Raw genomic sequence first — 20,384 nt, 5'->3', positions numbered from 1 at the left:
CTTTCATATTTCTGTAGAAAACACATATTTGAGTTTTCAATAAACCTCAGTTCCAAATGGTAATTTTAAACTTATATTTGTTTTCTGACTCCAGCAACATAGATGTTCAAAAATAATAGCAGTGTTAGGAATAAGAAAGCCCTCAGTATGGACGGATGGTGTGGCAGGAGAAAGACAGTGCAGAACAGTTAATGACATGCCTCAGACCGACAGGTCTGTGTTTGTATTTCACCTCTACCACAACGAAATGTGTGACTTTGGGCATGCTATTTAGTCTCTCTGAGCCACATTCCTTTCTGCATCACTGACTTAACAATACATGTCTCATAGAAACATTATAAGAATTAAATAATGTAATATTCACAAAAGCTATGAAAGAGTCTCTTAGGCACTTAATTAGTAGGTACTATTATCTTTGACAAAGATGTGATACTTACTTTTAAGTGGGGATCACCAAATGGGAAACTTTGTTTTATTTCAAAGGAACTCTTAAGACAACTATGCAGTGAAAATGTTTGAAAGCATGCATTTTACATTTCTAAGTGCCAAATAGAAGTAATTAGACAAAGAAGAAATGGCAGGAAAAGACTAAATTAGCATAACTAATGTAAAATTTGGCTTAGAAATCTTTGCTCTATTCAAATTCATTTCTAATCAGCAGCAATTTGCCTATATTCCACTTATGAAAACAAAAACTCCTTTGGGGGATAGTACAAATGAGCAAGCTTGCAACCCCCCAAAACTGGGAAAGGTATAAACCATTTTCTAAGCCTACATGATAAACAGGTGGTCTGATAAAAATAATTTCTTTGCCTTAAAATTTTATTTAGAGCCAACTATTATAAAAATTTAAAATATCTATGAGATAAAGTGGTTTTAAGAAAACAGTATTTAGAATTGAGGTTTAATAAAACTTAAGTAAAACATGCAAAAACTGATGTTTAAAAAATGATTGAACGTGAATACAAAACCTAACCTTGTAGAGTCAAGGTCTATTTCAACCTACAAGATACTACGTGAATCTAAGAAATATTGATAGGATTTGTCATATAAGCACAGATGGAGGAACAAGTAGTTTTATGTTGTTTTGCCTGATCAGAGAGGTGATGTGAAAAATGACTTTGTCATAGACCAGATATAATCCACAAATTGTGTCTATTTGTCTTTCGTGGTTCTTTCTAAAGACCTTTGCCATAGGTAGATTTTCCTTTCCTCTTTTGTTAGAGAGAAGTAAGTACCATCACCTAAAAGATTAGACTTTAATTAAACACTCTACTCTGACTCAGTCTACTTCAAATGAGAGCCACTTTGGAAATAAGTATTTTTCCTTTCTCCTTTATCCCTCCAACATTTCCTTTTCTGTAGTTGCACCCTCTAAGAAAGAGTGTGCTATAAAGAGATGAGGGAAGGAATATCTATCCACAAAGCACTTCTCACGCTAGGTCCTGAACTCTATATATGAGGTGGTTTTTACTCTTTCAACAGATATGCATCTATTATGTGCCAGATACTGTGTTATGAATTCATCTTTCAAAGGGCTCATGAAGCGTATGGTCTCTGAGGAGAACAGAAATTAATTAAACAAATAATTTAATGACTGGTGTTGAAGAGTGCATGTGGGATGCTCTAAAAAGAATGAAAAAGGTCAGGATACTTAATCTAATTGGGAGGGTCAGTGGAGGCCGCTCAGCAGAAGTGATATGAAGATGGGATGTGAAGGATGAATGAGAGTTCCCAGGCAAAGAGAATGGGTGGAGTTTAAGGGGTAAATACGTGAAAGAAAATGAGGTGGTTCCCAGGGTGAGACCTAAAAGCGGGAAAATGGGAAAGCATTAACTAAATGAGTTAACAAAATGTAATAGGATTGGTGGCATGGGATGGTTCATGCCTGTAATCCCAGCACTTTGGGAGGCTGAGGCAGGAGGACTGCTTGAGGGCAAGAGTTTGAGATCAGCCTGGGCAACATAGAGAGACCCTATCTCTATAAATTAAAAAAAAAAAAAAGTAGCCAGGCATGGTGGCATGTGCCTGTAGTCGCAGCTACTCAGGAGGCTAAGCCTGGAAGTCTAGGCTGCAGTAAGCCATGATCACACCACTGCTCTCCAGCCTGGGTGACAGAGCCAGACTTTGTCTCAAAAAAAAAAAAAAAAAAAAAAAAAAAAGAAAGAAAGAAAAAAAATAATGAGATTATATATTAAAGAACTTCTCAAACCCATTAATATATTAGTAGGCACTATGCATATTAAAATACATATTAAGCAGCATTTTCCTAACTAAGCCATTGGAAATGTCTTTTATACCTCCCTCCTTCCCTCCCTCCCTCCCAACCTCTCTCCCTCCCTCCATCTCTCTCCTTGTCTCCCTCCCTCACTCTCTTTCCTTCCTTCCTTCCCTCCTTCCGTTCCACCCTCTCTCCCTGCCTCCCTCCCTCCCTGCCTCCCTCCTTCCCTCTCCTTCCTTCCTTCCTTCTCCTTCCTTCCTTCCTTCCCTCCTTTCCTCCTCCCTCTTTCCCTTATTTCCTTCCTTCCTTCCTTCCCTCCTTCCTTTTCACCCTCTCTCCCTGCCTCCCTCCCTCCCTGCCTCCCTCCTTCCCTTTCCTCTCCTCTCCTTCCTTCCTTCCCTCCTTCCCTCCTTTCCTCTTTTCCTCCTCCCTCCTTCCCTTATTTCCTTCCTTCCTTCCTTCCCTCCTTCCTTTTCACCCTCTCTCCCTGCCTCCCTCCCTCCCTGCCTCCCTCCTTCCCTCTCCTCTCCTCTCCTCCCCTCTCCTCTCCTTCCTTCCTTCCTTCCTTCCTTCCTTCCTTCCTTCCTTCCTTCCTTCCCTCTTCCAATGCCACCTCCCAACATCTGGGATAATTTTCAAAGAACAACATTTCTTTAAAGGAATCAAAGAAGTGGTCTCCAAAACCTGGTTTACTACAATTATCCTTTTTTCTCCTTTTTGTCATTTTGGTAAAAAATTCTTATACAACCAGAAGAAATAAGAAAATTTTTTCTTAAGTGAAAAGAAAAGAAAAACTATGATGGATATAGACTGCAGACATCCAACCTCTTTATGTTCATCTCATGCACTTCTGAATCTGAATCTTCTGAAACAAGCCTGCAATGGACTCAGAGCCTTCATGCTGAGGGCTCCCTGGGCTTCCTCAAGAGTCAAGGCCCAGGGTGAGATGTCCTTTGCTAGAGAAGGCAACCCACAGGCTCCAGAGCCTCATACACCTAAAGGAGCTTCCCTGAAGTGAGGGAAGCTCTCTTGTCTTTTTCCACCAATTAAAACACATTATTTCCCAAAGTGTTCACTAAACCAATATTTGTTCTCCAAGAACAATGTACTGTTCCTATTTTCACACTTTGAGATCCCATAGGGGGAAAAACAAAGCTTTCATTTATATGACAAAAATATCAAGTACATGAGGCTATCCTCGTGTTATTTTAATTCTTGATGAACTTGTCCGATATTTATACTGCTCTCCCACTTTTCTTTTTGATTCATATCCAAACTGTTATTTGGGCATTGATGACAGTGCATACAAAAAAAAAATTTTTTTGAATTTGAAAAGTAATCAAATTCTCTTTCAAAGGTCTACATCACATGAAAGCATCAGGAATTCATGGTAACCAAAATAATTTTCATGGAATTCCAAAAAGGATTCTAGTTGAGTATGAAAATATGTTTTTAGATGATGATGTTTATATGAGTACTTTAGCAGAATCCCCCTAACAGAGACCGTTTAAAAGTGAGCTGTTCTCACTGATGTGATTGGTGTCTCCAGAACACAAGCTAAGCACTCCCATCCCTCAACTTCTCTATTGTCCTTAAATTCTCCTTTCTCACAGTGGCCTCTAAAAGAACATCCTGGAGTCCTTCAGGATTGGAAGCTGTGTTGACCAACTACTGATCTAATGCGGTGGCTGTCAACTATAGGTGATTTTGCCCCTCAGAAGGCACCTGGTTACATCTGGAGACAATTGTGTCAGTCACAGTGGGGATACTATTGTCATCTAGTGGATCAATGCTAAAAAGGCTGCAAAACATCCTATAATACACAGCACAACACATCCCATCAAAGAATTATCTGATCCAACATGTCAATACTGCCATGATTGAAAAAATCCTGATTTAGTGCAATCACCCTTGCAAATACTCCTGTGAGACAGCTCTTTGTAATTTCTAGAATGGTCTCATTGTTAGAAATGTCTTTATTATGTTAAATCAAAATGAATTTTCCTAAAACTTTTTGCCTATTGGGATCCTAAAAGAAAAAAAAGATCCTTCACCCATAGGACAGATTTTCAGATAACTGAAACTACTCTCGTATTCCCAGTTTCTCATTTTCAAGTTGAAAAACCACATGCTCATGTCTTGTACTTACTTCTTAAAAATTAATAATTTCATAAATGAAAGCAATAATCCAAGTTAAAACCAGATATTTTAAGATTATGAAAATAATAATATCTTTATTACCAAGTACTGACCAATAATGACATGCCAAGGGTTTTACACACATGATTTTGTTCACTAATATTGACAATATCAAGGATGCCCCTCCAGGTAAGTATCACTAGCACTGTTTTGCAGATGCTGAAACTGAGCCTTAGCAGGGTTGAGAGATGTACTCACAGACACAGCAGTAACAACGGAAGGAGCTGAAAATGAATTCTAATGTTTTTGCCCTTTGTGTGAACAGTTACTACTATTTTATGTCACATATAATTTGGTTTTCCTTTCTCAGCCATCTCCTACCCCCGGTTCCTTTTCTTCTGTCTGTTACCTACATTCCCTTCTCTCCTTTTTCTTTTCTTCCCATCTGTGCCTCAAGCTGGCTACAGAGCTATCACACCTGTTACCATAATCACCCTTTAAGAAGCAGGCCAGGCCACAGAAGGCACTGACTTAAAAGCCCTTCCAGCTCTACACATCACTTCTTTGTATTTTGCCTTTGCCTTGTGAAAAGGGCCTAGGCCTGTGGAAGGAAATTCGATCTAGAAGCCGCACTTCAGTATGAATATAGGTGAAAAATTCTTTGACATACTGTTTTAAGAAAGCCAAAAATGTTTTAGTGATAGAGTATATACTAAAAAGTCAAGTATCCTCTATAGTTTTGATAAATACATAAGGGTTCTTTACACTCTTCTTTCTACTTTTGTGTACATTGAAAAATAGTTTTCAAAAGTAACAAAAAATCCTCTCTTCTCTGTACTTGGTATTTAGCAACTGATTTATTTTCTTATTCCATATTCTCTATTTAATGCTGAAGAAATAATTTTCAAAATTAAGTTGCCAACACAAGGGAAAGTTAAATTCTGAAGTAAATCTCTTATGACCCCAGGATTAGGCCAAACTTCTTAAACTATTTAAGTAAAGACAAACTTGTGTATTTTCTCTCTTTTCAATTATTCCCTTCTATTTTTGTGTTACCAATTTTACATATATGGGATATATGGATGCAGATAGATGGGAACATGTTTTACAACTATCAGAAATAAAACATAATTCAGCTGAAAGCCCACACCTGAGCATGTGTTAGTAAGGTATATTGCCCAAGCCTCCTGGAACAAAGATAGTTTTATTAAACCACCTTGTAAGGCATGCATATCCTACAGGAAGGATGGACATGATACGGCTGTTTAGTTTCTGAAGAGAGCTGTGTCCTAAAGACACGAAGATCTCAATTTTGTATTCCATGCAGGCAACTAAATTTTCTCTATGCCTCCTGATAACATATTTATCCTCTTACTCCAGCCAGCCACAATGCAGCCCCAGATGAAATGGGGTCTGGACTCATCTATCATTATTATTGGGGAAACAATTATCAATTAATTCAGTCCTCATGGTAGATCAGTTTTGCTATATTTCTTGATACAATCGAATGTTGCTCATTATGTCACTGGATGTCAAACTTCTTCCTAATCATTAATAAACAAGTTTACTACACACAGAATGCAAAACTTGAAGCAAATGAAGCAGATATCATTTTTTTTCTTTTTAAGAAATGCTATCGAATGAATGGCTTCTGGTTTGATTTGACACTTCCCTTCTGTCTCTTTGGTCCTTTAAATATGGAACTTTCTGGTCTAGCTGTCTGCACAAGCATATATTTCTCAAGGGGTAAACTCTGAAAATCAAAGTCATAATAATTGCTACCATGTATTTGCATGTACCTGACATTTTCTTGTTCCAGGAGGTCTTCTACATGCCTTAGTTTATAATGGTTCACTTAATTCTACAAAAAGTATCTATGAATACGTAGCGTCTTTATCTCAATATTACACTGAGGAACCAAATTTACAACCAACTGAAGAAATTTGCCCAAGGTTTCAGAATATTCACTTGAATATCAGAATTTTCAACTTGAATAATACATCCAATTTGAAAATGATTCCCATTCACAGTACAACCCTACTTTCAAATCTCAGCCCTTTGTCATTAGTTATTTTTTTGCCTTTCCCCACACCCCAATTTGTTTGTCTTAAGCATACATGTAAATATGTGGTCTCGGTTCTCAAATGTCTTTCTTAAAAATTGAATAAAGTCCAAATCTCCATCATCAATGAGAATATCAAATAAATTACAATACTTTCCCACTGTGGAATATTACACAGTCATTAACATGAATGAGGCACATATAGTAATATGGGAAGATGTCCATCATATGTTGTTAGGTGAAAGGAGCCCATTACAAAACAATATGATCCAGTAAACAAATGTTAGACACTCATATATGCAGAAGCAGATGGGAAGATATCTGGAAAGATACATCAAATTTCAGAGTAAAGAATTGGGAAGTGGGGAAAAAATAATTTTAAGTTTCTATTTTATTTTATAACTGTGAATTGTCTAAATTTTCAAAACGAGCTCATGCTATTTTGATAATAATATTAAACAATATGCTGATTAGCTAATCATATTTGATGCTGTCCATTATTTAGCTAGATGCCCTCCCATGCCATTATTTACTCCATTTGATTTTTCTAATTTTACTTCCCATTCTGTCTCCCATTACACTGGATTTTACCTTTTCTAAACACTGTATTTTTTTTTAATGCTTCCACCCCAACCCAGAGTATTTATATTTCCCCTAAATTCAATCACTAAAGAAAATTGTGTAAATATCAGATTTTCCATATAAAAGGAGAAGAGTAAATATTCACAAAATTTTTTATATATATATAATTTATATATATATTTCTTTTTTGGACAAGGTCTTACTGTCTTGCCCAGGCTAGAGAGCAGTGGTGTGATCAAGGCTCAGTGAAATCTCAAACACTGGGGCTCAAGGAATCCTCCTCCTTCAGCCTTCCTAGTAGCTGGGACCACCACACCTGACTTCTTTTTTTAAAAATTTACTGTAGAAAAGGGGTCCCCTTATGTTGTTCAGGCTGATCTTGGAATTCTGGGCTCAAGGGTCTTCCTGCCTTGACCTCCCAGAGTGCTGGAATTAATAGGCATGAGTCATTGTGCTTGGCCTACATTTTGAATCAACAAGCTTTAATACATTTCAATTCACTACTTCCTGAATTGTAAGGTGTCAAAAAAAAATAATAAAGAATAATTACAAAGTTCTCGAACAGATAACTATTTTCCTTATAAAAGGACAGTTACTTGAACATCAGGAATACTATGATAGCCTTGAATACCTTTTAGAATGAGATAGGACACAAAAAAGAAAAAGATACATAGCACCCTACAAATGTGAAAAATCAAGAGATATGTTTCTTACCATTGTGAGGGTAAATGGATGATTTTCTAATGCAGATACACTGGGACAATGTAGAATAATATACTAAAAAGCAACAAACAGATAAGTTTTAAATGACCAATTTAGAATTTCAACTATTTCAATGATGCGATGTTTGCTAAATTCCAAAAATTACATAAGGATAAAGGCTATTTAAAAAGTTGCTAACCACTGACTCACCTGGCCAGGTCTTGCTTTAAAATTTTCTTTGACCATTCGGATTTCCATGACATCTGAGGGATGACTTATGACGGAAATGATGGTGACTGGCTTATTGCTCCGGATATACCTGTAAAGCCTTTCAGCACAGTACAGGCACAAAGGTCCAGAAATCCAAAGCCAAGTCTAAGATAAATTTTTGAAAATAAACTTCAAGAAACTCTCATATTGTAGAAATCTACACCCTTCCCAATTGCTTATTGCTTACACTATGGTAATAATATGTTAATTTGTATTTTAAATCAGAAAACATAAAAAAAAGAGTAACAAATATTAGATGTTCACTATCATTCAAATAAACAAAAGTATAAAATAAAATGGAGAGTAATATCAAAACCTACCCTCAAACTCACGCTCTGGGTGTAACTACCACAAACAAATTAGTATATATTCTTTTATACACCTTTTCATGCCTACAGATATGTAATGTATATAGACAATATATTTAATAAAAGAAGAAAGGAAAGTTAACAATGTCAGATAAATCTGGGGATAATTTCAGAAACAAAGCATGAGTCTCATGTTTATTAAAAAAGAAAGTCCTAGATTTTTAATGTATATAATGTATATGCATAATATTCATACATATAATATGTACATGTTAAATATGTATTGTGCATATTTTTAAAAAATGCAATATGCTAGGCATGTTGTTTACCACTTACTTTTATATAATATAAGAAGAACAGAAAATAATATTTAAAAATGGGAAACCATGAAAATTTTGAATATGTGTTACATGGTTAGCCCTGATCCCAGGATAAGTACACACTATGAAAAGTGCAGAAGCCTACGTGGCTAACCCTTCTCCTAAAATTACACACTCTTCTCTCACATCCCTTTGAGGCCTCCAACTAAAACTTTTTAATGGCCACCTTTTTAAGCCTCACTTTAGTTGTTTCAAATCTTCCTTATTTCATGCAGACAGATCATGCCTCTTCTGCATATAACAACATTTGGCCCCACACTGTGTTATGGGTAGCATTGCCCGACAAGCTCTGCAATGTAGCAGCCTCAACCTTTGAGACAGTCACTTACCCTTTGAGTAACAGGTCCCACATGAGCAAAAGTCACCATACCTGTCTTGTCTAATACTTGTGAATATTATGTGAAACTCAGAAAAGTTCAGAAAATTATAGAGTCTAATAGGGATCTAGAGGGTTATTATTAATAATATAACAAACACAAGACTAGTACACTATTCCAAAGTCATCCACAAATTCATCCTAACTTTTCACGTCTCTGTCTTCTCTTCCTTATTGAGACATTTGACATCACTATTTCCTATTTCCACCTTTTATAGATGAAGAATAAAAGGTGTAATTTGCCTGGGGGCAGTTCCCACAGACACAGAGGAAGATCAGGGCCCTTGCTGAACCAATTGCTGAATACTTATGAAAGTTTTCGAGGAGCAAGCATATTTGTCAAAGACCTGGGTTTGCATGCTTCTTCTGTCACTTACTAGTTTGGAGACTTTGATCAAGGTGAGCACAATTTCTTTATTAGACAATTGAGGATAATATTAATTACTTGTGAATACTGCAAAAAACATTCTGTATGCCTAATACATGTTCTGTACTAGGCATACAGGATATTTTAGCACAATGCCTAGCAGATAATATTCAGCATTCAATAAATGGATTCTGCTATTTACTATTTAAAATATTATACATAATATTATAATAAAGTAAAACAATAATCAGTAGTAGTAGTGGTAGGTTTTTTTTTTTACTACTATTTTTATTATTCAACCAACTTTTCTCAACTAATGGGAAAATGTTTGTCCTCTCTTGGCTACAAGCACCAGTGCTATTATATGCAAAGGTCATATGGTCAGTTAAGTAGAAATCTTATCTATCCTCTAATATCATAGATCTTTTGCCTTGAACTGTCAGGTACCTGTAATGGAATAATAGGCACTCACTGTTGGAACATCTTGAAATATCCTACTATGCATGAATATATAGCTTGAAAAGTATATTTACATGTGATGTTGATCAATCACATGGAAACAAATTTTGTAGAGATCAAAACACAAAATCAATCTGACCTGTGGAAAATTAGCTTGGAATCTGGGCTCTTCCACACAAATCTTCACAAATGTGTTCTGAGCGAACTCTTCTGATTTTGAAAATCCTTCAGGGAAAGGTTCATGAAAATGTTCTGAGAAATACTCTGGTAAGGAAATATTCTGAGAGCTGGTTCGGTTAAGATTGATGCAGCCGGGAGGGTGGGTATCTAAATTAGTTTGATACTTCAGCAGTCCTCTAAAATTAAATTTAAAACAAACAGAGAAATGAAAAGATATTGAAATCAGTAGGTACAGGACATTTTTTTTTTTGCTAACTTTACACATCATTTATCTAAAAAGTGTTCCTTATGTATTATATTTAGGAGAATTTGAAAAATCTTACAAATTTTAAGAAATTCTATAAGACTAAAACAAAAATTTTAGCCCTCCAAACAAATGCTACAAATATGTGGTAGAGGAGAATACGTGCAATCATCCCAGGTATTATTGAATTTGACAGTCTTCACTTCAAGGCTATTTAGGCATTCATATAATCACATACAAGCTTTCACTGCAGTAAATAGCGTAATGATGAATATTTTGCTTGATCTCCAAACATGAGGGAAAAATACAGGGATCATATTTAATTTGGCCAAGCCTGGATAAAACAAGCCTTGCTGGTTTGCAGAGAAATGTCATTCAGAAATAACTGGAAGTGGAAGTTTGTCTCTCTTGTGGTCTGAAAACAATGTCTATACAGCAATCAGTCCCTAAATCTGTTTACTTTTCAATTTTTCCATAGACAGAATCACATAAAAAGTTCAAAATAATAAATCAGGCAGGAGAGCCCAAACTATAAATATCTCATTCTGATTGTTTCTTACTTTGTGAAAAGCCAAGACAAAGCATTCAACTGTCTTGTGTTCTGCCTTTCTTAAAATAAGTGGTTAACATCTACCTCGTAGGGATAATCTATAAAATGACAGATTGCACAGGGCATCAACAAGATCACTGCTGCATAGGCAAAGACTGCATGACAAAGCAAGATTTGGAAATGCTTTAAACATTTTGCAGTGTATTTTATTATTTTGAAGAATCCTAAGGAAAAATTTATTTCCAAGATTATCTGTTCTTCGTTGGCTTACAATATGTTATTTTTAAATAATCCTTCATGCTCCGAAATACTTGATTTTAGTCGATTAAAAAGATATATTTTTAAGTATGTCACAGCTATGATGCTTTTACAAAAATAATATTTTTAAACAAAAAGTGAATAATAATACTAACAGATTCATACATGAAGGTTAGGAAAGCAATGGCCAAGCCAGCCTCTGGTGGCATTCACCCTCTCCTCGTCCTGATCACTTTGTGTTCTTCCCTCTTTGCTTATGCTCAGTAGATATGGCCTAAGTATGAGATAAATTTTTATATATATATATATATATATATATATATATATATATATATATATAAAATACAAATATGAGTGAAATTTTTGTCACTAATCATTTATAAGTTTCTGCTTACACAATACAATTGCTGGGATATGATACCTAGACAGCCCATGAATTTGATTCAACTTTTTTTACATTAATAATTTACCCAATGTTTTGTTTGTATTGGCCATCCGAAGAATAGTGGCTGATAGGTAAGTAGGTAAAAAAACCAAAAAACCAAAAAAAAACAAAACAGGCATTTATTCTACTGGCCAAAAGTTGAACAGGCATCAGCATAATGTACTTAGCACTACTCCAATGATGCTTCAGAATTCAACAGAGTTGAATCTGGTTCCTCCAGAAACTCATGATCTCGTTTGGAAGACAGCTTCAGAGAAGCTGAACATAAGTCAGACTACATATAGTAACTGGAGTAGAGTGCTTTCATAATAGCTTAGTAATATATGGAGAACACCAGGGCTAGCACAAAGAAATTTATATACACTTTACATTATCCTCACAAAAACTGCATGAACTAGGAATTATTATTCCCATTTTAAAAATTTAAAAAGTATTATAAAAGATAGAATAATACCCCAGGGTCACACAGCTGGTAAGTAGCAGAGCCAAGATTTGAATTCAGATCTGATTCAAATTCTGTGCTCTTCACCTCTCATGATATATTACATCAGTTCACTGAATCCTCACAAATAACTTTGAGAAAGGTAAGGAAGGGGGAAGATTAATGCTTACTAAGAAAGTATCACTTCAGAAATTTTTAGAACATCTATTTCTCATTTAAACTTCAAAACAAAATAATCATACAAGGTAAGTATCTTTATTTTTATTACACAGATGAGAAACCTAAGGCTTTTATTTAGTTAAGAGATTAAGTATAGTCAAAGCATGGGGTTCAGAAACCTGCCTACCTCACTCCTTTCCCCTATGCCATGCAAAGCAAATCAGATGGTTAAAGAGGTAGACATTGTAAAAGGGGTTCAAAATAAACAAAAGTCAGATTGTGTGTGCGTGTGTGTGTGTGTGTGTATGTGTGTGTGTGTGTGTGTTGGAATGGAGCTGCTTATAATTTAGGGTCCCAACACCAGGCAAATGAATGTTGTTAATACCTTCTCCTATCATAACAACATACAAGTGGATGTAACTCTCCCATGCTCTAGGTCCTCAGAAAAGTGAATGATGCTACTCTACAGTAAAGTTCTTCAGGCCAGCCCAATCAAACAGTGTTTCTGCTCTTGGCACATAAAGTGGAATGTATTATTCTAAAATTCCTTTTAATTTTGAGAGCTTTGTGTCATTGTAAGCTACACTCAAGCTAAATAGCATAGGCAATCTCTGTCTTAAAACTCCATTAAAATTGTCCTTACTTTGTCTTTTTTTTTACTTCCAGATTTCAAACTTTATTTCAAGACTATAATAACAAAAACAATATGGTATATGCATAAAAACACAAAAAACCAACAATAGAGAGCTCAGATTACTTTGTCTTAGGTATAATTGTTGTCACCAAAGAAATATGGATAAGATCTAAAGACAGACAATGATTAAAACAAAATCATTTATCAAAAAAACTCAAGTATGAAATCCCACATCATTTGGCTATAATAGGTGGCGAAGGTAATGAAAGGCCACTGGAAGGCAGGTTTTTAACTCCGTATTGAAAGGCCATATACTGGGCATGCTAGACAGTTGCTTGTTACTTCTATGGTCATTTTCATAAACTTTGTAAAAGACTTGTATGGTAAAGATCAGTGACCTCAGATTTGGAATACTTAAGCATCTCCCAACACAACAATGTCAGTCAGTGGCAAAGCTGGGATTGAAAGCCCAGTTAGTCCAATTCCAACATTCATGCTCCTTCCCCTGTACCAGGCCTATCCCCCTTGCAGAATATCCATGCCATTTTCTGGACAACCTTTAAATCGAAGACCAATGTATATATTGAGCAAAATTTGATGGCTTTATATGGCTATGGACTTAGAAAATGAAGGAGTATATTTTACCAAAAGAATAATTTTATGTGTTATTTTTCAAGCTCAAGTGAATACAATAACTTACTTTTTCATTGTATGAGTAAAGAATAAGAGTGCTCATTTCTTGAGTGTTAGTGCAGAATTTCTTAGAATTCTTATATATGAGGGCCATTAAAACAATCTTTTTCTAAGTAATTTTGAATAGAAATGTAAACTAGATATTATGGATATTTGAACTGATAGAAAAAAATCTGATATTATCTCTCTAATCTGTTTACTTCACTGTGGCCACATTTATTAAAATTTGAGGCACACGTTCTACATGATTTTTATGCTATTTAAAATTCCTGGTACCTTTATTTATTTTAGCAGATATAACATGCATGCCTTTCTTTAAAGTAGAATGCAATCTTCTCAAATAGAACAGAACCCACTCAAGATAACACAAAGCTCTGTGTCTATTTGCCAAACAATCCTGACCCTGCCCTTGCCCCACACCACCACTGTGATATAACTCCTTTAGACTTATTATTTTATTAATTTTGGAACCTTATTAGTTTCAATATTATGGCCACCGCCTTCAAAGATGTGCACGATCTACAATAGCACTGTCCAGTAGAGCCTTCTGTGATAGTGGAAATGATATAAGTCTCTGATATCCAACACAGCAACTGTTAGAGAAATGTGGCTAGTGAGAAATTGAATTGAAATGTGGCTAGTACAGGTGAAGAACTGAATTCTTTTTTTTTTAATGGATGGGGTTTCACCATGTTGTCAGGCTGATATTGAACTCCTAACTGTGTGATCCTCCTGCCTCAGCCTCCCAGAGTGCTGGGATTACAGGCGTGGGCCACTGTGCCTGGCCTAAGAACAGAATTCTTAATACTACTTCACTTTAATTTAAATTGAATGCCCACAGCACTGATATAATGGGTCAAAGTAGACATAAAAGCAAAAACAACAATTAAAAGGGGCAAAATGATTAATGCCATATAAACATATGATAACCTCTTGAGAGTACAGATGGGTAATGAACTTTGATTATAAAAGTCCAGAATGACTTCATAGAGAAGAAGGCAGCTGAGCATGTAAAGATTCCAGTGGTTAGAGACTAGGAGAATGGCATTCCAATATGAGGAAGTAAGATGTACAAAGGTACTTGATTTATACCTGAATTAGTAGAAGGGATCATGACTTATGCATTTATCCCTCATACATTCATAGTCCCTGCCAAACCTCAGCATCCCTCTAATATGGTTTTCGCACATAATGGATCTCTAATGCATTTCTAGAGAATTGACTTTAAAAGTAAATAATAATCACATAATTTGTTTTAATACAGCAAGTGTATGTAGGAATCAAAAACAGAGAATTCTCATATGTATTGTTGTAGCTTTCATAAATAAATCACAAACAATTCTAAAGCAAGAAACAAGAAGGGAAAAAGACATTAGCGAATGGTAAACAGAGAGCTTTGCCAAATTAAGATAATGACATGGCAAGGGATGAGGAAAGGAGGTGCACAGACTATGTGGAAATATAAGTGCTTATGATTAATGTTTTAAGTTTCATTGTATGTGTTCCAAATATAAATTTTGAAGTATCTGTAGAACGTCTAGTGTTCTCCTATCATGAGAAATAAAGAATTTTATTGGGTATCAAAATTGTTTTTGCACTCATAAGGATCTTTTTTTTTTTTTTTTTTGAGACGGAGTTTCGCTCTCGTTACCCAAGCTGGAGTGCAATGGCACGATCTCGGCTCACCGCAGCCTCCGCCTCCTGGGTTCAGGCAATTCTCCTGCCTCAGCCTCCTGAGTAGCTGGAATTACAGGCACGCGCCACCATGCCCAGCTGATTTTTTTGTATTTTTAGTAGAGACGGGGTTTCACCATGTTGACCAGGATGGTCTCGATCTTTTGACCTCGTGATCCACCCACCTTGGCCTCCCAAAGTGCTGGGATTACAGGCGTGAGCCACCGCACCCAGCCCAGGATCTTCACATGTGCTATCAACATCCAACCAGTTTCAAAGTTATATGTTTCTTTTTTTTACCTTGTTTCCCTCAGGAGGCATTATAGTTATTCTATCTATAGTTATCCTATTTAGGTTTTTCGTTTGTTTGTTTAGCTTTCTGTTTGTTTGTTTGTTTGTTTGTTTTTAATATCTGGCTGTGACAAAGTCATATAAAATAATACAATACATTAAATAAATCCTACTTAGTAACAACATTCAAATCATAACATGATTTTATGACAAAATATAATTATAAAATGCCACACCTGACAAAAGGACAATCACAGAATTATCCCTACTTAATTTCATGTTTAAAATATCCCACAAATGCAGTGTTGTTGGGAAAAGTAGCAAAGGAGAAAGGACTTACAGAGTCCCTACATCAATTTGTTATGAGTAACACATAAACAAGGAACAGCAAACTGCAGAAGCCACAGGAGGCCTCTGAGGAGGAAGGCCTCTCCGTGCCTCATGTTCCGGTGCAGGGTGACCTAGGCTCTGTTACCATAAACATAGTGCTCAAGGACATAAACCCCTTCGTAGCACCATGATGTAGCCAGACTTGTAGGCTCCTTGTAAGGCTCATGCTCTATCTGCTGTACATAGATCATAAACTAAAGATAACCACATGTGCTTGTTTTGTGAAACTCCCAAACTGCCACTGTCATCAATCCGTAGGATGACACACCGGTTCTGGCTCACGGATTCACTTCCGGCTCACTGATTCACTCCACCATCACTCCACCCCTACCCTATAGATCAAAGTGATTGTAATCAATAAACAGTGTGGCTGATCAGAGCTTAGGGTATTCACTGCCTTCAGTAATAAAGTGATGGCCCCCTGGTCCCACTGTCTCTTTTAATCTGTCTTTTTCTCATTCCTTGGTCACCACAGAACTCGGGGTACCCACAGGTGATGCAGGGCTGGCTCCCTACATTCTGGTGCCCAACGTGGGGCTCATGGATCCCTACATTCTGGCACCCAATGTGTGGGGCTCATGGATTCCCTATGCAGTGCCACTTACGTGACCTTTATATTTGTGGTATTTTAATCTATTTTTAAGGAGGAGAAAAAAAATGTTTTTCCCTTAGGAACCTACTTTTTTCCTAATATTCTATAACATGATTTTTTTTTCTTCATGGTAAAAATATAACTTGATTCTGACTGCCACTTTTATTTTGCTTTAAGCACAAAGAAAAAGAACTGAATTCAAAAAATAAAACCAAATCATTTATTTTAAAATTCATTGCAGTTCTCTAACTTCGTGGAATTCACTAGAATGTACACTTCTTAAAGTCAGCGGTTTATCCTACTCCACTGCTATTTTTCTAGTGCTTAAAACAGTGCTGATTACTTATAATAACTGCTCAATAAATATTCATTAAGTTAGTGATCAGAAGTGTATAAACAACTTTTGTTGTGATTGTTGTTAAAACACGTGACTAGGAAGTCACCTGGTTTTAACAGACATTTGAACTCATTTTCTACCTTCAAAAAGGAAGTCTATGTTTTAGCAAATGGTACGTAGTAAAATAAACCACGTATTTGCATTTGCAGGAAGGTAGCATTAAATCTGTCTGCAACTTATATCAGCTCTCTTCACCAGTGGGTACCTCCGAGTCTAGCCTAAGATCTCAGTCCTGCCCTGACACTGAGTCACTCCTAACCTACACAGACAGTTATCAGGAAAGTCAAGTCTACCTGACTTGGCTTTAATGTTAGGTACATTTAGAAGTCGAGTGCTGGCCAGGCGTGGTGGCTCATGCCTATAATCCCAGTGTGCCTCTAAAGATCCAGGGCACCGAAAGAGATCCTGAGCATCTGGGTACCTCCACCCCTACCACAGCTTTTACCCCCACCCCCACTTTGTTTATTTGGCCTAACAGAGTTCTTGCCTCTGTATTCTTTCCTGGCTCTTGCCTCTCACAGCTAAGAGTACTGCCATCTGCAGCTTAACCACAGCAGGGATTGTGTCTAGCTTTTACTGGTGAAGTTGTCCAAGCTTACAAGACAGGGATAGCATCATGTGTTTGTAATCTGTGCAGGTACACTTGACCTTGCTCTTTACAAAGGCCCTGCCATTGGTTTACTGCACTGTTCTCATCATCTCCAAATACTTAATAATTTTTGATCAAGGAATCCCACATTTTATTTTGTAGTGGGTCCTGCAAATTAAGTAGCTGATTCTGCCAATCTCTGTGCAGCTGACTGATGTACAGCCCAGGGTTTCAAGGGCTTAGAATCAACACTTACAACTTCCTTGAATACCTGAAGTAAAATAGGTCATTTCCTTAAGTTTCCTTAACTGAAAAAGAGAAATAGTATCTGTTCCTCTCCACTTCATGGATATATAAAGGAAGAAGCTTGGGCCTCTTGCAAAGAAAAAAATATATAAGCACCCATTACTTCTTATTATTTCCTCAGCCTTCATGCTTCACTAAAACGACCGTGGAGGATAAAAGAATTATTTCATGTTTCAGAAAAACAGTACGGTACTGAAAATGTTTCTTAAAATTAATACAGTCCTTTTTCCTTCTCCTTTACCCCAACTTTCTCACCTGTTATTCCAGCTATAAACACTTGCTAGTATAAAAAAGTTCCCTGGAATGAAACTGAGATAAAAAAATATATGAAAAAGTATTTGGTCTGAAGTCCAACATGTCTATCTCCAAAATTAGGGAAAATTTAACTTGTAGTTTGGAAGTTTAAAAATCCATTGATATATACAACTTATGGCATAAATAACTTCATGTACATGAAAATACTCTGTATATACTATATCTATGTATATGGGTAGACATATATACACACAAATTAAAGAACTATAATTCATCTTTATGAGAGAAAATACCACATTATCTCAATCCCTACCACCAACTGGCTTACAGCATAAAATACCAGCAAATGTGAATAAACCATAAGATCTTAGTCCATAATTACTATAGAGAAATACTACTTTTTACATAAAATTTTAAAATCCTATGGGAAAAAAACTTGAAGTTGACAAACAAAACTGGAGGCTGCCAATCAAAATTGGAAGTTTGGAAACAAAATATATAAAGGCATAAAAAAATATATATATATATATCATATACATAAGATATATATGATATATATATGATATGATATTAGACGGAGTTTTGCTCTTGTTGCCCAGGCTGGAATGCAATGGCACGATCTTGGCTTACTGCAATCTCCGCCTCCTGGGGTTCAAGTGATTCTCCTTCCTCAGGCTCCCAAGTAGCTGGCATTACAGGCATGCACCACCATGCCCGGTTAATTTTGTATTTTTAGTAGAGATGGAGTTTTTCCATGTTGGTCAGCTTGGTCTCAAATTCCCGACCTCAGGTGATCTGCCCGCCTTGTCCTCCCAAAACGCTGGGATTACAGGCATGAGCCACCGCACCTGGCCAAAAAATCCTTATATCTTAAAGATCATAGTTTTATAGGACATTGTATTTATTAACATATCGAACACACGTAAATATTATGGAGGAGAAAATTTGGATTCCATCTAAGAGAGATCTAATTACTCAATATTTTTCAGCCCATATATTTAACTGGAAAATTGAAGAACCAATGAGTGAAATAAAACCAATCAGGAGAGCTGGGACGGAGCATACTGGTTCTTGCTTGTAAACCTAGCACTAGGGAGGCTGAGGTGGGAGGATTACTTGAGGCCAGAATTTTGAGACCAGAATTTTGAGAAAGACCATGTCTCAAATAAAAGAGAGAGAGAGAGAGAGAGAGACATGGATTTTTTCTTTCAGAATTTTTAGCCACAGAGATAGGCAAAGACCCCCAACAAAAATGTGCCAGTCTATAATAAAACCAAAATAATCAAGACTTAAAAGCTAATACATGGGAATTAAAAGCTAATGGCATGGGAATCAATATACTGGTTGCCATAATAACTAATTACCTAGATAATACTAAATATAAATGATAGTTACAAAATGACAGTCCAAGTTATAGTTAAACAAATTTAGACATTATCCTTTATCATCTGTAATACTTTGATATTTGAGGAAAACTGGAAGAGCCTAGAAGGAAAATACATTCCTAGCTTAAACTAATTAATGCAATTCAGCTTTATCCAACAAATACTGAGTGAGTGACATGTGAAAGGGATTCCCTGCACAAAGATGGGTAATAAACACTCCTATCCTCAAAAACACTATAGTTTTCCCCATTGCTTTCCTAGGATGTGGCACAATGTACTATTTTCTTTTTCTTTTTCATGTTGGAACTCACAGATATATAACAGGGTTAGAGAGAAGAGAACACAGTGTTGCCCTTTCACAGTGAAAAGCAACGCCAGGAAGAACTCAGCCAGAGTCCATGGAGGGTGCATTTAGAACTAATCCTAGCCAAAAAGGAATTGCCCATTCTGGTGTGTGTATAGTGTCAATTTTATGTATAACAGCTAATATTTCTCTTCTAATAGGTCTGTGAAATATAATTATTTTTCTTTATTTCACAAATCAGGAAGCTCTATAGAAAACTGATTTGTTCAAGACTACATTAGTGATCTTCTAGCAATCAATCCTGTTTCTTCACTATTATAACCCAGGACATTTCACTATATTTAAAGTCAACACGCCAAAATGTGTGAGACAGCAAAACTATGGTAATTCATAAATCGCATGCTTACTTGGGTTTGTTTATATATTTACTTTGGAATTTCATTATCAAATTTATCCTTCATATTTGAATAATAACTTGATGGGTAATCTAATATTTACAGAAAAATCATAGCAAAATTCTAAAAGGTATGGGTTTTTGAAATTTGTGGACTTAACAGATTTTTCTATATGATGAATAATGTGTTTTCCCCATTGCTTTCTTTGCTATGTTTTTACTTAATCTTTTTATAAAGATGCGCTGGCAGTGATACTGACAAGAATATCTCTTCCACAACATTTTCATCAGCTTAGAAAGTTATTATATTACTATGTACCTCAACAAGGTCAAACA

The 20,384-nt window shown here is 36.0% G+C and overlaps 1 protein-coding gene across 4 annotated transcripts in view; it reads right to left on the bottom strand.

Annotated features, from left to right (window-relative positions):
* NOX4 (NADPH oxidase 4) overlaps window positions 1-20,384 on the bottom strand; it is a 150,980-nt gene that overhangs the window by 62,561 nt on the left and 68,035 nt on the right. For 3 of the 4 annotated variants that reach the window (XM_032295811.1, XM_032295812.1, XM_032295809.1), the window contains 3 exons: window positions 10,006-10,222; window positions 7,917-8,081; window positions 7,719-7,781 (listed from right to left, as the gene is read on the bottom strand). In XM_032295811.1, coding sequence (XP_032151702.1) covers window positions 7,719-7,781; window positions 7,917-8,081; window positions 10,006-10,222 — 445 coding nt within the window. The remainder of the gene's footprint in view (window positions 1-7,718; window positions 7,782-7,916; window positions 8,082-10,005; window positions 10,223-20,384) is intronic. The other variant, XM_032295810.1, reaches the window with a different exon arrangement.

The sequence above is a fragment of the Sapajus apella genome, unplaced genomic scaffold, assembly GCF_009761245.1.
Source record: "Sapajus apella isolate SASKATOON/1434 unplaced genomic scaffold, GSC_monkey_1.0 scaffold34, whole genome shotgun sequence".
Classification (NCBI taxonomy): domain Eukaryota; kingdom Metazoa; phylum Chordata; class Mammalia; order Primates; family Cebidae; genus Sapajus; species Sapajus apella.
The sequence above is the reverse complement of the archived record's forward strand: the minus strand, read 5'-3'. Positions and strand labels throughout refer to the sequence as shown.